Genomic DNA, 13,176 nt, shown 5'->3' on the forward strand with positions numbered 1-13,176 from the left:
GTGAAAGAAGAAAAGCTTATAAAGCATACAGAGAAACTAACCAAAATGATGGAGGAGGTAGGTCAAAAGTCCTGGAAGAAAACATTGGGGTAAAAGCTGTTTCTCACACAGGATTCGGTATCTCCTACCTCCATGATTTTGTATTGTCTTTCCCTGGTACAAGAAGCCTTCCTAGATTCCTCAACAGCAATAGTCCTGCCCTCCCAAATTGCTTTGTATTTATTTACTTTATTTTAAGTTAAGTAACTTATTTTTTTATTACATTCAAGTTCCCAGCTATCACCTTCCCTCTCCTCATTAGGGAAGGCATCATTTGATGAAAAAATACATATGTATATGTAAAATAGGTCTTGCTTTCTTAAAATTTATCATCCTTTCTCTGGAGATAGAAATGCACAAATCATTCTTCAAAGAATATTTCTGTTGCCCTGATATATGTTCTCTTATTTAGGAAAATTAAAACTATGCTTCCCTTTAAGGAGCATACATTCTCTCCAGGTGACAACATGTACATATATAGGTATATGCTTTATTTTACATAATATATATCTCTATAAAATATGTATATATCGTAGGATACATTAGAAATATATTTTATATGACCTATAAAATATATGTATATTTATAGAATATATTTGAATACATTTTATATAATTTATGTGAAATATGTGTATAATTATAGAATATATTTGAAATACAGATGATTAAATTAAAACATATAATGTATTAAAATATAAAAGATTTATTTTACAGAATACATTTATGGAGTATCTATATAAAATAGATTTATATTGTAAATATATATACTCCTTAAAGGCAAATATATTTTAAATTTTTGTATCTCCAGCACACCCAGAAAGTATTTAATAAATGTTTTTTGATTGATTGGTTGCTTAGATTACTGAGGGTGCAAATTTTTATAAATGTGAAGGGAAAAGTACATCCCATGTACATAATTAATACTCATATTGTATCTAATCTGAATGATACCATAAGGCCTCAAACATATTCTTTTCCTTGCTACAGTGTCTGAAATTTCCATAAATACAGTTACTTCTCTGTTGGTTCTGCCACTCCTGAATTTGTTTTGAAGCTTTTTTTTTTTTTAAATGGGTATTTGTAAGTGGGTTTGGGCAAGCTTAGAGTATATCTTACTCCGCCATTTTAACTCCAGAAGTGGACACTACTCCTTGGAATAGGGCAGTAACTCCACTAATTCATCAGTAGACATGTATTAATGGTCTACTACTATGCACCAGGTACTCTGCTATATTGGAGAAACAAAGAAAGGCAAAAGATAATCCTTGTTCTCAAGGAGCTCACAGTCTAATGGGGGAGACAAAGTTCAAACAACTATACAAAGAAGATGTGTACAGAATTAATTGTAGATACTCAACAAAGAGAAAACATTCAAGGGGCCTGGAAAAAACTGAACTTAAACCAGAGAACATAGGAGGTGAAGATGAGGAGGAGAGAACATGAAAGGCTTTAAAAGCCACAGAGAAGATTGCATATTTGATCCTGGAAGCAATAGGAAGCTACTGAAGTTGGTTAAATATGGGGATGACATGGTCAGACTTATGCTTTAGGAAGATCAATTTGATAGCTGAGTAGAGTATGGATTAAAGTAGGGAGTGACTTGTGGCAGAGAGACCAACCAGCCAACTATTGAAATAGTGCAAGCATGAGGTAAGGAAAGTCTGAGGTAAGATGATGGCAGTGTCAGAGGAGATGAGTTTTGAAGGTAGAAATGGCAAGACTTGACAATTGATTGGAAATAGAGGGCAGTAAGAGAGAGGAGGCAAATATGACACCTACATTTTCAACCCAGATAATTACAAGGATGGTTGTAATCTTGACAATAATAAGGAAGTTAGGAAGAGTACAAGGGAAATATGAATTCAATTTTGAAATTAATGAATTTAAGATGTTTATAATATATCTGGTTCAAAATGTCTAGTGGGCAGTTGGAGATGTGAAACTGGAGGTTGGGAAAGAGCTGAATTTGGACAAGTAGATATGAGAGTCATTTGCATAGAGATAATATCTGAATCTGTTGAAGCTGATGAAATCACCAAGCAAAATAGTATCTAGGAAAAAGAAAACTGGGGGGGGGGGTAAGATAGATCCTGTGCCATAACAATAGTTAATGGGAGTAACCTGGATGAGGATCTGGTGAAGAAAGCAGAGAAGGAATAGTCAGATAGGAAGGAGGAGAATAAGGAGAGAATAATGTCACAAAAACCTAGAAAGAAAAGAGTATCAAAGAGAAGAGCATGATTGACAGTGTCAAAGGCTCCAGAGAAGTTCAGAACAAGGACTAAGAAAAAGGCCATTGGATTTGGCAACTAAGAACTAATCTACCCCTTTGACAGAAGCAGTTTTAATTAAGTAATAGAAGTCAGACAGAGTTAAGAAAAGAGTGAGAGGAAAGGAAGTGGGGAAATGTATTGTAGACAGACTACTTTTAGAAAGAGAAGAGATCAGGACACGTTCACCCATTAACAGATAAGCATGAATTCATTTTCATTTTAACTGACACTTTGGAATGTGATAAATCAAGAGTGGGACACTGAGAGGAAAGGATACAGGTGAATTTTGATATGGAGGTAGAGTTTTAAAGGGCCTGGAGCATGTACCAGGGCCCAGGGGGGATAAGGATATGTAGACGATCATAGATAAATTTATGCTCTGGAGAGTGGGAAGAGTTCTAGCTTTGAAGAAAGATGACTTGAATTCTAATCCCTGATCTACTGTTTGCTACCTTTATGACCATAAGAAAGTCACTTGACTCGTCTCATCCGTAAAAATTTTTAAATGGATATGGGCTAGATGAAGTTCTTTTCCAGTTTATAATAAATTATTCTATGAACCCTCAAAATCTTAGTAGAAAGGGGTTCCAAAAATATATGCTTTTTATTTCACAATAATATCTATGGCAAGCCTAAGTTGTGGGTGTTTGTAAATAACCCTTATTCATAGAATCATATAATATGAGAGGAGGAAGAGACTTCATTTAATCTCTAGTCCAATCCAACTTTGAAAGGAAACCTCATTATAATATAAATAACAAGTGGTTGCTTAATATTTATAGATCTCCAAGGGGAAATCCATCTACTGTAGGCAGCCTATTCTACTCTTGAATAGCTCGAATTATTAGCAAGTTTTCCTGACACCAGCCTAATTGGCTTATTTGCAGCTTCCCTCATTTGTCCCAGTTCTTCTCTCTAGGACCATACAGAAAAAAAAATCCATTCCACTTTCCACAGGATAGTCTTTTACTTTCTTGAAGATAGCCATCATGTCCCCCCTGTATTTTCTCTTCTAAACATGCTTAGTTTCTTTAATAGATCTTTTTACTTCCTGGCCTCAAGACCCTTAACCAATTGGGTTACCCTTCTCTGCCCTCTTTCTAGCTTATCTATATGCTACTTAATGCATGACACTAAGAGTTGAACTCAGTGTTCCTGAGGAGGTAGGAGTATGATAGAAATTATTCCCCCTCTATGATAAAGGATGAATGGCTTGCAAAAACTGAGAGATGCAAATGTCAGAGAGTGATCGACAGGAGCATGTGACTAAGGGTCACATGGGAGCCTGAGGCTTGAGATCTGGGAAATATTCTATGTCCAATGGATCTTCATCTCATCTCTCTCCTGGAAGGACCTGAGGTTGAGGCTTGGAAAGGATTTCTCCTGAGGCCAACAGAAGGAAAGAAATCTTTTGGATCTGACTGCTGGCAGCTTTGAATTAAGAAGATTGAAGATAGACTAACCAACTGAAGATCCTGGCCCATTTGACTGAACTCCTGGTGTGAGCTGCTAGGCTTAATAAGCTAGGTTTAGATAGTTTATAGATATTAGATGTTAAATAACTAGTATAAGTTTCTCCTAAACCCCTGTTCCTTCTTCCCCTTCCCAACAAATAAATCTTAATTATTTATATGTTCCCTATTGTTCTTTCCTCACCCCAAATCCCCACATAACACCTCAGCCCTGTATAGAATTACAATCTTTTTTTTTTTTTTTGCTACCACATCATACTGCTTATTCATATTGAACTTAATAAAGTCTACTAAATCTCTGGAATTTTAACGACAATCATTTGCTTTCTATCTATGCCCCTTCAGCCTTGTTATACTTGTGAAATTAAGTTTTTGAACCTAAATATAAGACTTGTAAAATAACCCTAAAAAAGAACTACATTTCCCAGGAGCCCACTGACTTCTGGTTGTTATGTACTTCCTGTAGACAGGAGATATTAGGTAGGGATGTGGAGGGTTCTGCCTCTTTGGCTTGTAGCAAGCATGGTGGTAGTGGTAAGCTAAGCATGGGGGTTTTAAATGGGCTAATCAGCCATGAGCATGTGATCTCTTTTTGTATCCTCTTTATTCCTTGATTTGTAATAATCATTAAAAATCACTTAATGTATAATATTTTATTATTGAGATCTAATTTAAAATTTTACATTGATGGCAACTACTTGGAGAAGGAATTCCCAATTTTTTTAAGATAGCCTAGATAATTTTTTAAGCCATGTTTTTTTCCTCTCACCCACCCACCCACCTACCCTCTCGAATTCCGAGAGATCTCCAAACTTTCTCCAAAGCTTCTGCCCTGCTATTGACAGTTTTTTATTTTTTCTATTTTTCTTTCCCTACTTTTTGCCCAGTTGCTCTCTGTACTGGCCTGGCTATTTTTAGCTAGGGGATTCTTGGCGAAGAGGAGATAAGTCACTTCTCGTCCATCTTGAGTCCATGTTCCTCAGTTCCCTGTTGTTGCCTCTGGCATTGCTGATACTGCTTCCTCCTGATCTCCGGCCCTCAACCCTGCTCTCTCATCTGACCCCAGCTCCAGTCCCAGGTCCCAGACTGCTGGTAGCTGCCTCTGTGTCTTTGGAACTCACAAACTTGGAGCCATTCTCCTGGCAACTGGTAAAAACCAGGGTGTATTTTCCTTAGGCAATGATTAGCCTCCTAACACCCTCTCCACATGGATGGGGAAACAAACTGCTCTCTAGCATTTTACCTCAGGGGGGAAGGAGAAGGGAAGAAGGAAATTACTCTTCCAAACAGGAAGTAAATTACAAGCATGGTGTACTCTATGACAGAGTAGTACCTTGCCTATTTCAAACAGCTTCCAGTTTTAGGATGCTTTTTGTTTCTACCATTCATGAGTGCACTGGTCCTTTCAATTATCTTGCCTGAGATTCAGGGGAGAAATTCATCTCCCAAGAATTCCTTGCCATTTGAGCCTGCCCAGTTTCTAAGATTCATCCAGTTTGAGATTCCCCAAACCCATGTTCTTCCTCACTGTGGGAAATTCTACAGTTCTGACAGAAGGAATCTGAACAGATAGAGAAAGGAACTTTAAAGAGACTGGAGGTGAAAATTTTAAACCTTTTCAGACCCTAATGTTTTATGAAAGTCTCTGTATTTTATTGTATTTTACTCATTGTTTTGTTTATGATTTAATTTGGGTGGTTTTAAGTTCATATATTAATCTGATCAATACTATTCTGTTTACACTGAATCATTTTAATCTACTGTGTTTTAACTACTATTATATTCTGTTACCATTCCCCTATGACTACTGAACAAAATATTTTAAAATATGGTAAAAGCCCATAAAGAGCCTTTTCTTACATTTTGGCTTTTTTAAATGTCACATAGATGATGGATGGACTCCATCAACATGGTTAACAACCTTTGGAAAATTTAATGAGCTAAATATCTTAAAATGATTTTAAAGGGTCTTCAAACATGAATTTAAAATTTTTTCAACAACTCTGACTTATCATTTTGCCTGCCTCTGAGTTATTTGTAGCAAGAGGTAAAGGTCCATTTTAGTAGCTGAAGTGAAGCACTATTATAATACCTACTTCCCGCATTTGTAAAAATGTGAATGGATGAGACATAACAATATCATACCAAAGGAGCTGGGAAATTGATCCCAAGGCATGGTACCCCTGGATGGCTCCTAAGAGGGAGCCTCTCTAATTTGTAACTCTTCAGCTCACTCTACCCTTCCACCAGAATGATCTAGATTCCTGGTGACATTTTTAGACCCAACATCAATAGTACAGAACTTTGTTTTTTTCTAGACTTCTCTGTCACATTTTTGTATTGATGGCAGTAATAGCTTTAAAAAAAAATCTCAGCCAAGGTTGAAACATTGCTATACATAAAAAATTTGTGACAAGTATCCATTAGCTTCTAAGTTGTTTTTTTCAATGTCATATAGTAGACACTTGAATCCTAATGATAGTGGATTTGTTTGCTATTGTCATTAAATAGGCTATAATAACTTTGGGGATTTTGATACTTCTTGAATGTGCATTATCTATTGTACTATTGTTCTTTATAAATAAAAACAGTTACTTTGTATACACTGGATCATGGTCAAGTTTGAAGAGGAAATGGATCTCATTTTTGGTGAGGAACCTTTGTACTCTACCTTTCCTTAGATGATACAGTGTGTCAATGATTGTAAGCTATTATATTTTTGATTTTTAAAATTCCTTTATTTTTGTTTTGCTTCCATGTGCAATATAGTATTAAAATTTTTAATTTTTCTCTCCTTTTTGTATTTGAAGCACATGTCACCAGTACTGAAAAGATTTTCTTTAACATTTTTAAAAATTTTGCAGTAATATAAGTTTAAAAAATATGCATGCTATAATATTGATACATACCCACAAGCTTTAGACTATGGAAACCTGCCATTTATTGATAAATATTATGGGACTGTGATTAATGATTGTGTCTGATTCCAGAAGAAGGGAACAAAAGAGCCATTATACAATGCCAAGAAGCATGAGGTCAAAAAGGACCAAACCAATCCAGGTAGGATTGATGAACTTCTAGGTCAATATGAAAGGACTTGTACCTAGTCTGAGACTCGAGGTTGCAGTGCTTGACATATGTTAAGACGCAGGACACCTTGTATCCACACTCTTTGTGATATACTCACAGACAAGTACTGAAGTTTGGCTATCATCTTGGCTCCCTCCTATCCCCCAAGAGTGAAGGTAATATCAGACCAGGTAATGACACTTCCTTATCACACAAAATCTAGTCCTTTTTTCTCTCTTATAGTATGGCAACTTCCTGTAGTCTTTGCTATAAATGGGTAAGTGAAATATTACTGCATTTGTCCTACAGACTTGTGGGATAGAAATTACTTTAATTGGGCCCTGATTCAAGGACCTGTTATAGGTTTATTTTCCTTTACTTAGAATTTTTTCACATAAGACTTTGACAGTCTATATTTCATCTAGAAGTTATCTTTTCTCTTTTATTTAGATTTTTTTGATGGTTTTGATTTCTCTTGCCAATTGATTCATATGCCTTATAACTCAGCCATGCATCCCTAAGTGATCCCTGTGTTTTTCAACACCCTCTTCAGGGGGAAATGTACAATAATTCTAAAATGCAAAGTTTAAATTCTTTTGAGAGTAATTTTAGGATAAGAAACATGCTACCTCTCTGAATCCAGAAAGTGAACTGTTTGGAGAAGGCACCATGAAGATACCTCTACAGACCACACACTGTACTGGAAGATCCAGAGTGAACTTTGGGATGTAGTGATTTGAACTGTGTGGGGTTGAATGCATTTGTTTTGTATGTATACTCTTATGCTGAAGGGGACTGCCCCCTAACTGGCTTTTTGTCAATGCATCTAGCAATCATTGGTTTTGTTCTCTTTTCCTCTTATCCTCAAATTATTATAATTTTGAAGTTGATTATGTTTACAAGATCCATTGAAGAGACTAGTCTTCCATGGATCTCGAGGGGAATGTAAAATTGAAAATCTATTACCCTAAAAAAGAACTACATTTTCCAGGAGCCCACTGACTTTCTATTGTTACATACTTCATGTAGACAGGGAATATTAGGTAGGGATGTGGAGGGTCTTGCCTCTTTGGCTTGTAGCGAGCATGGTGGCACTGGTAAGCTAAGCATGGGGATTTTAAATGGGCTAATCAACCATGGGCATGTGGTCTTTTTATTTTGCATACTCTTTATTCCTTGATTTCTAATGATCATTAATAAATTCCTTAAAATATAACATTTTATTATTGAGATCTAATTTTAATTTTTACAGACTTTACATTTATCTCTACTGAATATAATTTTTACTGGATTCAGCTCAATACTGCACTCTGTCAAGGATCCTTTAAAATCCTGACTGTCATCCAATGTGACAGGTATCCCTCCCAACTTTGCATCTTTTTTTTTTTTTGCACGTGTGGCTTTATCAAAATCAGTGATGAAATTGTTCTCTTGGCCTATTTCCCCATCTTTAAAGGACAGGGTTAGATTAACTCTCTAAAGTCTCTTCTGCCTTTAAGATTCTGTGACTCTAAGATGACCCACTGAATACAAAATGAGAAGAAATAGAGAAAAGTCAGAGGACATTAGAGAAAACTATAACTGAAGAAACTTTAAGACACTGGAATAAATTTCCATGGGAAATCTCAACAGATTTCAAGAATGAAATGTTTTATCTGCAATTTATCTTAAAGCAATAATGAAAAGATCAGTATTGAGGACCTATTCAACTCAATATCAATATTAAATATTCATGAAGATCCATTCCATGTAATATTGGTTCTATCTAGAAATGTGAACATTTAAGTACTACCTATAATAATGACATCTTGTGGTGCTGAGTTACTACTACAGCTCATGATTCAAAGCTAATCTCCATTTGAATACTATAAAATCCCTCTTCTAATTGTTCAGTTTTTTATGAAATTGTACACATTCTCTTTCTCTTCCCTCCATTGCCCCCCCTACGCCACTCCATGTGTCTTCTTTCTAACCAGTTTCTACTTTGAACTCCTGCTTTTTTTCCCCTCTCCCATGAATTATAGTCATTTTAGAACTAATAGTTTAGAACTAATAGTTTCCACAATGGTTACCATCTCATAGTTATAGAATTAGAAGGAATCTCAAGAAGCCATTAGTTCCATCATTGCAAAATCATGGATTTAGAGTTGTAAGAGTTCTTAGTGACCATCAAACCCGACCACCTCATTTCCTATTTCCCCATTTTAAAGGAAACTCAGGATTAGATAAGTTAAATGACTTGTCCAGGGCTAAATAGCTACCGACTATGACCAAAGGATTTCCTGAGTCCAAGTTCAGTGCCCTGCCTATGCTCTGCTTCTTCTCTAGGCAGTCCTATCCCTAAAGGATGAACTGATTCACTGAACTTACACTTACTCCTCTTTTTTTTTTAATTTCAAACACAAATGTGATCCCTTATTCGTGGATAAAAATGGGTATTTGTAATTAATACTAACCTGTGCCATTTTTATTTTATTTCATACTTTTCAGCATGTTTGGGACTTTGGGACTCCTCTTTCTCCATATGTATCATGCTGTCTACTTGACCAAACCTTTCCTTCAGGGTGGGTTATAGTTTGCTGCAGTGAAGTGGATTGTGGAATCTACAAGGAAAGCTTCTATTCCAGTTTCATTCTTTGTCTTCCTATCTGACCTACTTTGAGGTAATGAGTACTTCTGGGACCTTAGGGAAAAAATAAGAAGAGAGTACTGGTAAGATATATAGTCCAGACCAAGGGTTTTGTGTGGACCAAATATGGGATAGAGAAAGAGTGACATAATAGCACATAAAATGTACAAAATAAACGGAGCTGGGAGAATGATGGTGAATGTAGTGATGGGTCAATTAGATTTTAAAGCTTCTGAAGACAGCTAAGTGGTTCAATGACTAGAAATTCAGGCATGCAGATGGGAGGTCTTGGGTTCAAATGTGGTCTCAAATACTTCCAAGCTGTGTAACCCTGGGCAAATCACTTAACCCCCATTGCCTAACCTTGCCCCTCTTCTTCCTTAAAACCAATACATTGTATTGATTCTAAGAAGGAAAGAAAGGATTAAAAAAAGAGATTATAAAGCTTCTCAAAAATGTCTGCTTTCTCGATGGTCCAAAAACAGCCAATCTACTGTTTTCTTTGTGAAGAGGGAGATGAATTTTGTTTAACATAAAGGGCCTAGAAGCAGAACCAGGACTAATATGTTAAAATATTAATATTAATTAATTAATATGTTAAAATGGTGCAGAACTAGTAGGTAGGGCTCACCATGGCCCTTAATCAGTCCCAAGGTCTGTGTGCACATCTTCAATTATGATGGAAATCTGAGTATACTTGCTGCTTTTCGATTCCTCAGACCTCTTGTTTGGGACTATTTACAATGGTACTTGGAATCAAGAAGAACTGACTCCAAATCCCACCACAGCAACTTATTGATTGAATGGTCTTGAGTAAGCCACTTATCCAGTTTACACTTTAATTCCCTCATCTATAAAATGAGGGTGTTGACATGGCAGCCTTTTAAGTCCTTTCAAGCTCGGATATCTGTAATCTTATGACTCTAAGAATAGAAACAACCTTTTGTGGTTAAAAAAAAGCAAGCAAACATTGCTAAGAGTTAGAAGACCTAAAGTCTAGTGATAGTTCTGTCACTAATAAAGAGGATAAATAGCTCCATTGATCGAACCTTCCAGAACTTCACCTCAGTTTTCTCAGATAAAAAATGGGAATGATAATAATGATAATGATCCTCACTACCTAATGTGTTTTTTATAAATTGTATAATATACAAATAATATTAATAATAGTTTATATTCACATAGTACTTATTTTGTGCCATGCATTGGAGTAAAAAAGTGCTTTACAATTATTATCTTATTTGATCTTCACACCATCACTGTGGGGTAGATGAGAATTTAACTTGTTCTGTGGCAATACAGAGAATAACAAGGAAAAGAAGAGAACCTACGGCTTCTAAATTCCGTTAGCCATGTTGGATTTCTGAAACATTATATAGAGGGTAGTTTTATTATTTCTACTTTTTATTATTATAACACTACCAATTCTCTATCACATTATGCCAAACCATGATTTCAGTGATTTAAATTATTCAAGTCCTGGTAAAGAAAAAGAACCAAGGATTGAATGAGTGTTAGCCTTTGAAAAAACCATTGAGCATTTTATTTTTACTACAGTCACACAGGTGCATCTTGAAAGCCAATAGGAGAACTTCTCTAGCCACAAAGACATAGAAATGGCACTCACAGCATTTCCATTTTCAAGCCATGTGATAGTAGGAACTGGAATGCCTGTTGCAGTACAGCGCAGGGTCACTATGGAGCCAAAGGTGACATTGTGGGATTCAGGAGCCCGCAGAATTCTGGCAAACACTGTTAAGGAGATAGAGAAGCCACATAACTATTCTTTTAAAGTTTATTTATTTATTTAATTAATTTAGAATATTTTTCCATAGTTACATGATTCATGTTCTTTCCCTCCCTCCTCCCACCCACTTCCTGTAGCCAACAAGCAATTTCACTGGGTTTTACATGTATCATTGATCCAGACCTATTTCCATATTATTGATGTTTGCGCTAGGGTGATTGTTTAGAGTCTATATCCCCAACCATATTCCCATCAAACCATGTGATCAAGCAGTTGTTTTCCTTCTGTGTCTCCACTCCCACAGTTCTTTGTCTGAACTACATGACTATTCTGAACGCACATCTTCAACCAAAGTTCCAAGGAATTAGCTATATACTTAAAAAAAAAAAGACCCAACATCCCTAAGTCACAAGAGGAAAGATGATAATAATGATAATAATAGAATGAGATGATGACTGTTGAGAAAGGAACAAATACAAACAATCCAGAACTGAAGATGGGGGAAGGCAAGAGAAACTAGCTCCTTTTCCTTGCCCCAGCTGAACTCCTTTTGTCTTCACTGAGAGATTTCTTCCATGAAGTTAATGATAGTGTTGTCTCTAATTGACTCAAGTTTAGTTTAGAATAATAGACTAGTTAAAGCTGGAAGAGACCTTAGTGGTCATCTAGCCTAGTCCAAGTCTTTTTACAGACAGAGAAACTGAGACCCACAGAAATAAAATGACTTACCCAAGCTCATAGAACTACTTAATAACAAGGCTAGGATTAGAATTGAATTCTACTGATTCCCAGTTCAGTACTATTTTTACACTTCTAAACTACCTCTCCATAGTTTGGTAGCACTTCCTGTGTAACCATCTATCTGATCCAAACTCCCACTTTCAATTTGAGATAGCTTCCATTGCTCCATCAGGGTCCTGAGGATTGCCACAAGGGACTGGACTTCTTGTGATTATCTTTTAGCAAAGGTATTACAAAGATACTATAAAAGGAATAGTTGGGACAAAACTGGTACCTTCAAAAGCCTGGGATATATTCTCTCCAAAATACATGCAGATGTGCAAAGTGGAATTAAATTTAGGAAACAATGGTTGTCATGCATGGCAAACAGGTAACATAACTCCTAGTATTTTCTGGACTCTGTCTTCACTTTAGATTTGACATTCTTATCCAATCATATTCCTTGAAGCTGTCTCCCTCTTAAGGTTAATATATTTCTGCATCTATGACTTCTGTGTGACCTTCTCTTGGATGAATATGCTTTCTCCTGTTGATTTAGTTTCTTTGATTATAGCTGCATGCACTTTCTGATATTGATCTAGTGTCTTCAATGGCAGGATCACTGGTAGGAAGGGAATAGGAGAAATCAACTGTTTTATCTACCCCAAAGTTCATTCTTTCTCAGGGCATTAGCTCCAATTCTGAAGCTCCCAAGCTCCCAAATTTGAAATCTACCTCTGAACTGACCAGCTGTAAAACTGAGTGACATCTCTGGACTACCATTTTTATATATTGCCCCATTGTTGTAGCTGAGTCTCTTAGCCAATCCTATTTTTTTCATTGTATTTTCTGGTCAAAGCACCATAATCCTTGAAAGTTGATTTGTGGTCCTGTAGTGAAATTTCTTAGTATTTATTTTAACTTGTTGATGGATTCATTGACTCAGTTGAGGTATGTAGGACTTCTTTGATTCATTTAGTTGGGGTGGAGGAATAGAACCTCAGCCCATTATACTGTGATAACTATTATTCTATAAATACTATATGCTAACATTTCTATATTTTAGTATACAAAAGTTAGGCTATCATCAAAGTGAATCTTCAGTTAATAAAATTATTTGGAAAAGAAATCTTCTGGTATGCTGAATGGTCTATTTAATCAATAAGTCAAAAATGTATGTATTGTCCACTGTGAGGGATAAAGATATACAAATGCTTCTGCTTTCAT

The 13,176-nt window shown here is 35.9% G+C and overlaps 1 protein-coding gene across 1 annotated transcript in view; it reads right to left on the reverse strand.

The window, feature by feature from the left end:
* MUSK (muscle associated receptor tyrosine kinase) overlaps window positions 1-13,176 on the reverse strand; it is a 210,533-nt gene that overhangs the window by 67,370 nt on the left and 129,987 nt on the right. Inside the window, exon 6 of the mRNA XM_056806214.1 lies at window positions 11,110-11,234. Coding sequence (XP_056662192.1) covers window positions 11,110-11,234 — 125 coding nt within the window. The remainder of the gene's footprint in view (window positions 1-11,109; window positions 11,235-13,176) is intronic.

The sequence above is a fragment of the Monodelphis domestica genome, chromosome 7 (genome assembly GCF_027887165.1).
Source record: "Monodelphis domestica isolate mMonDom1 chromosome 7, mMonDom1.pri, whole genome shotgun sequence".
Classification (NCBI taxonomy): domain Eukaryota; kingdom Metazoa; phylum Chordata; class Mammalia; order Didelphimorphia; family Didelphidae; genus Monodelphis; species Monodelphis domestica.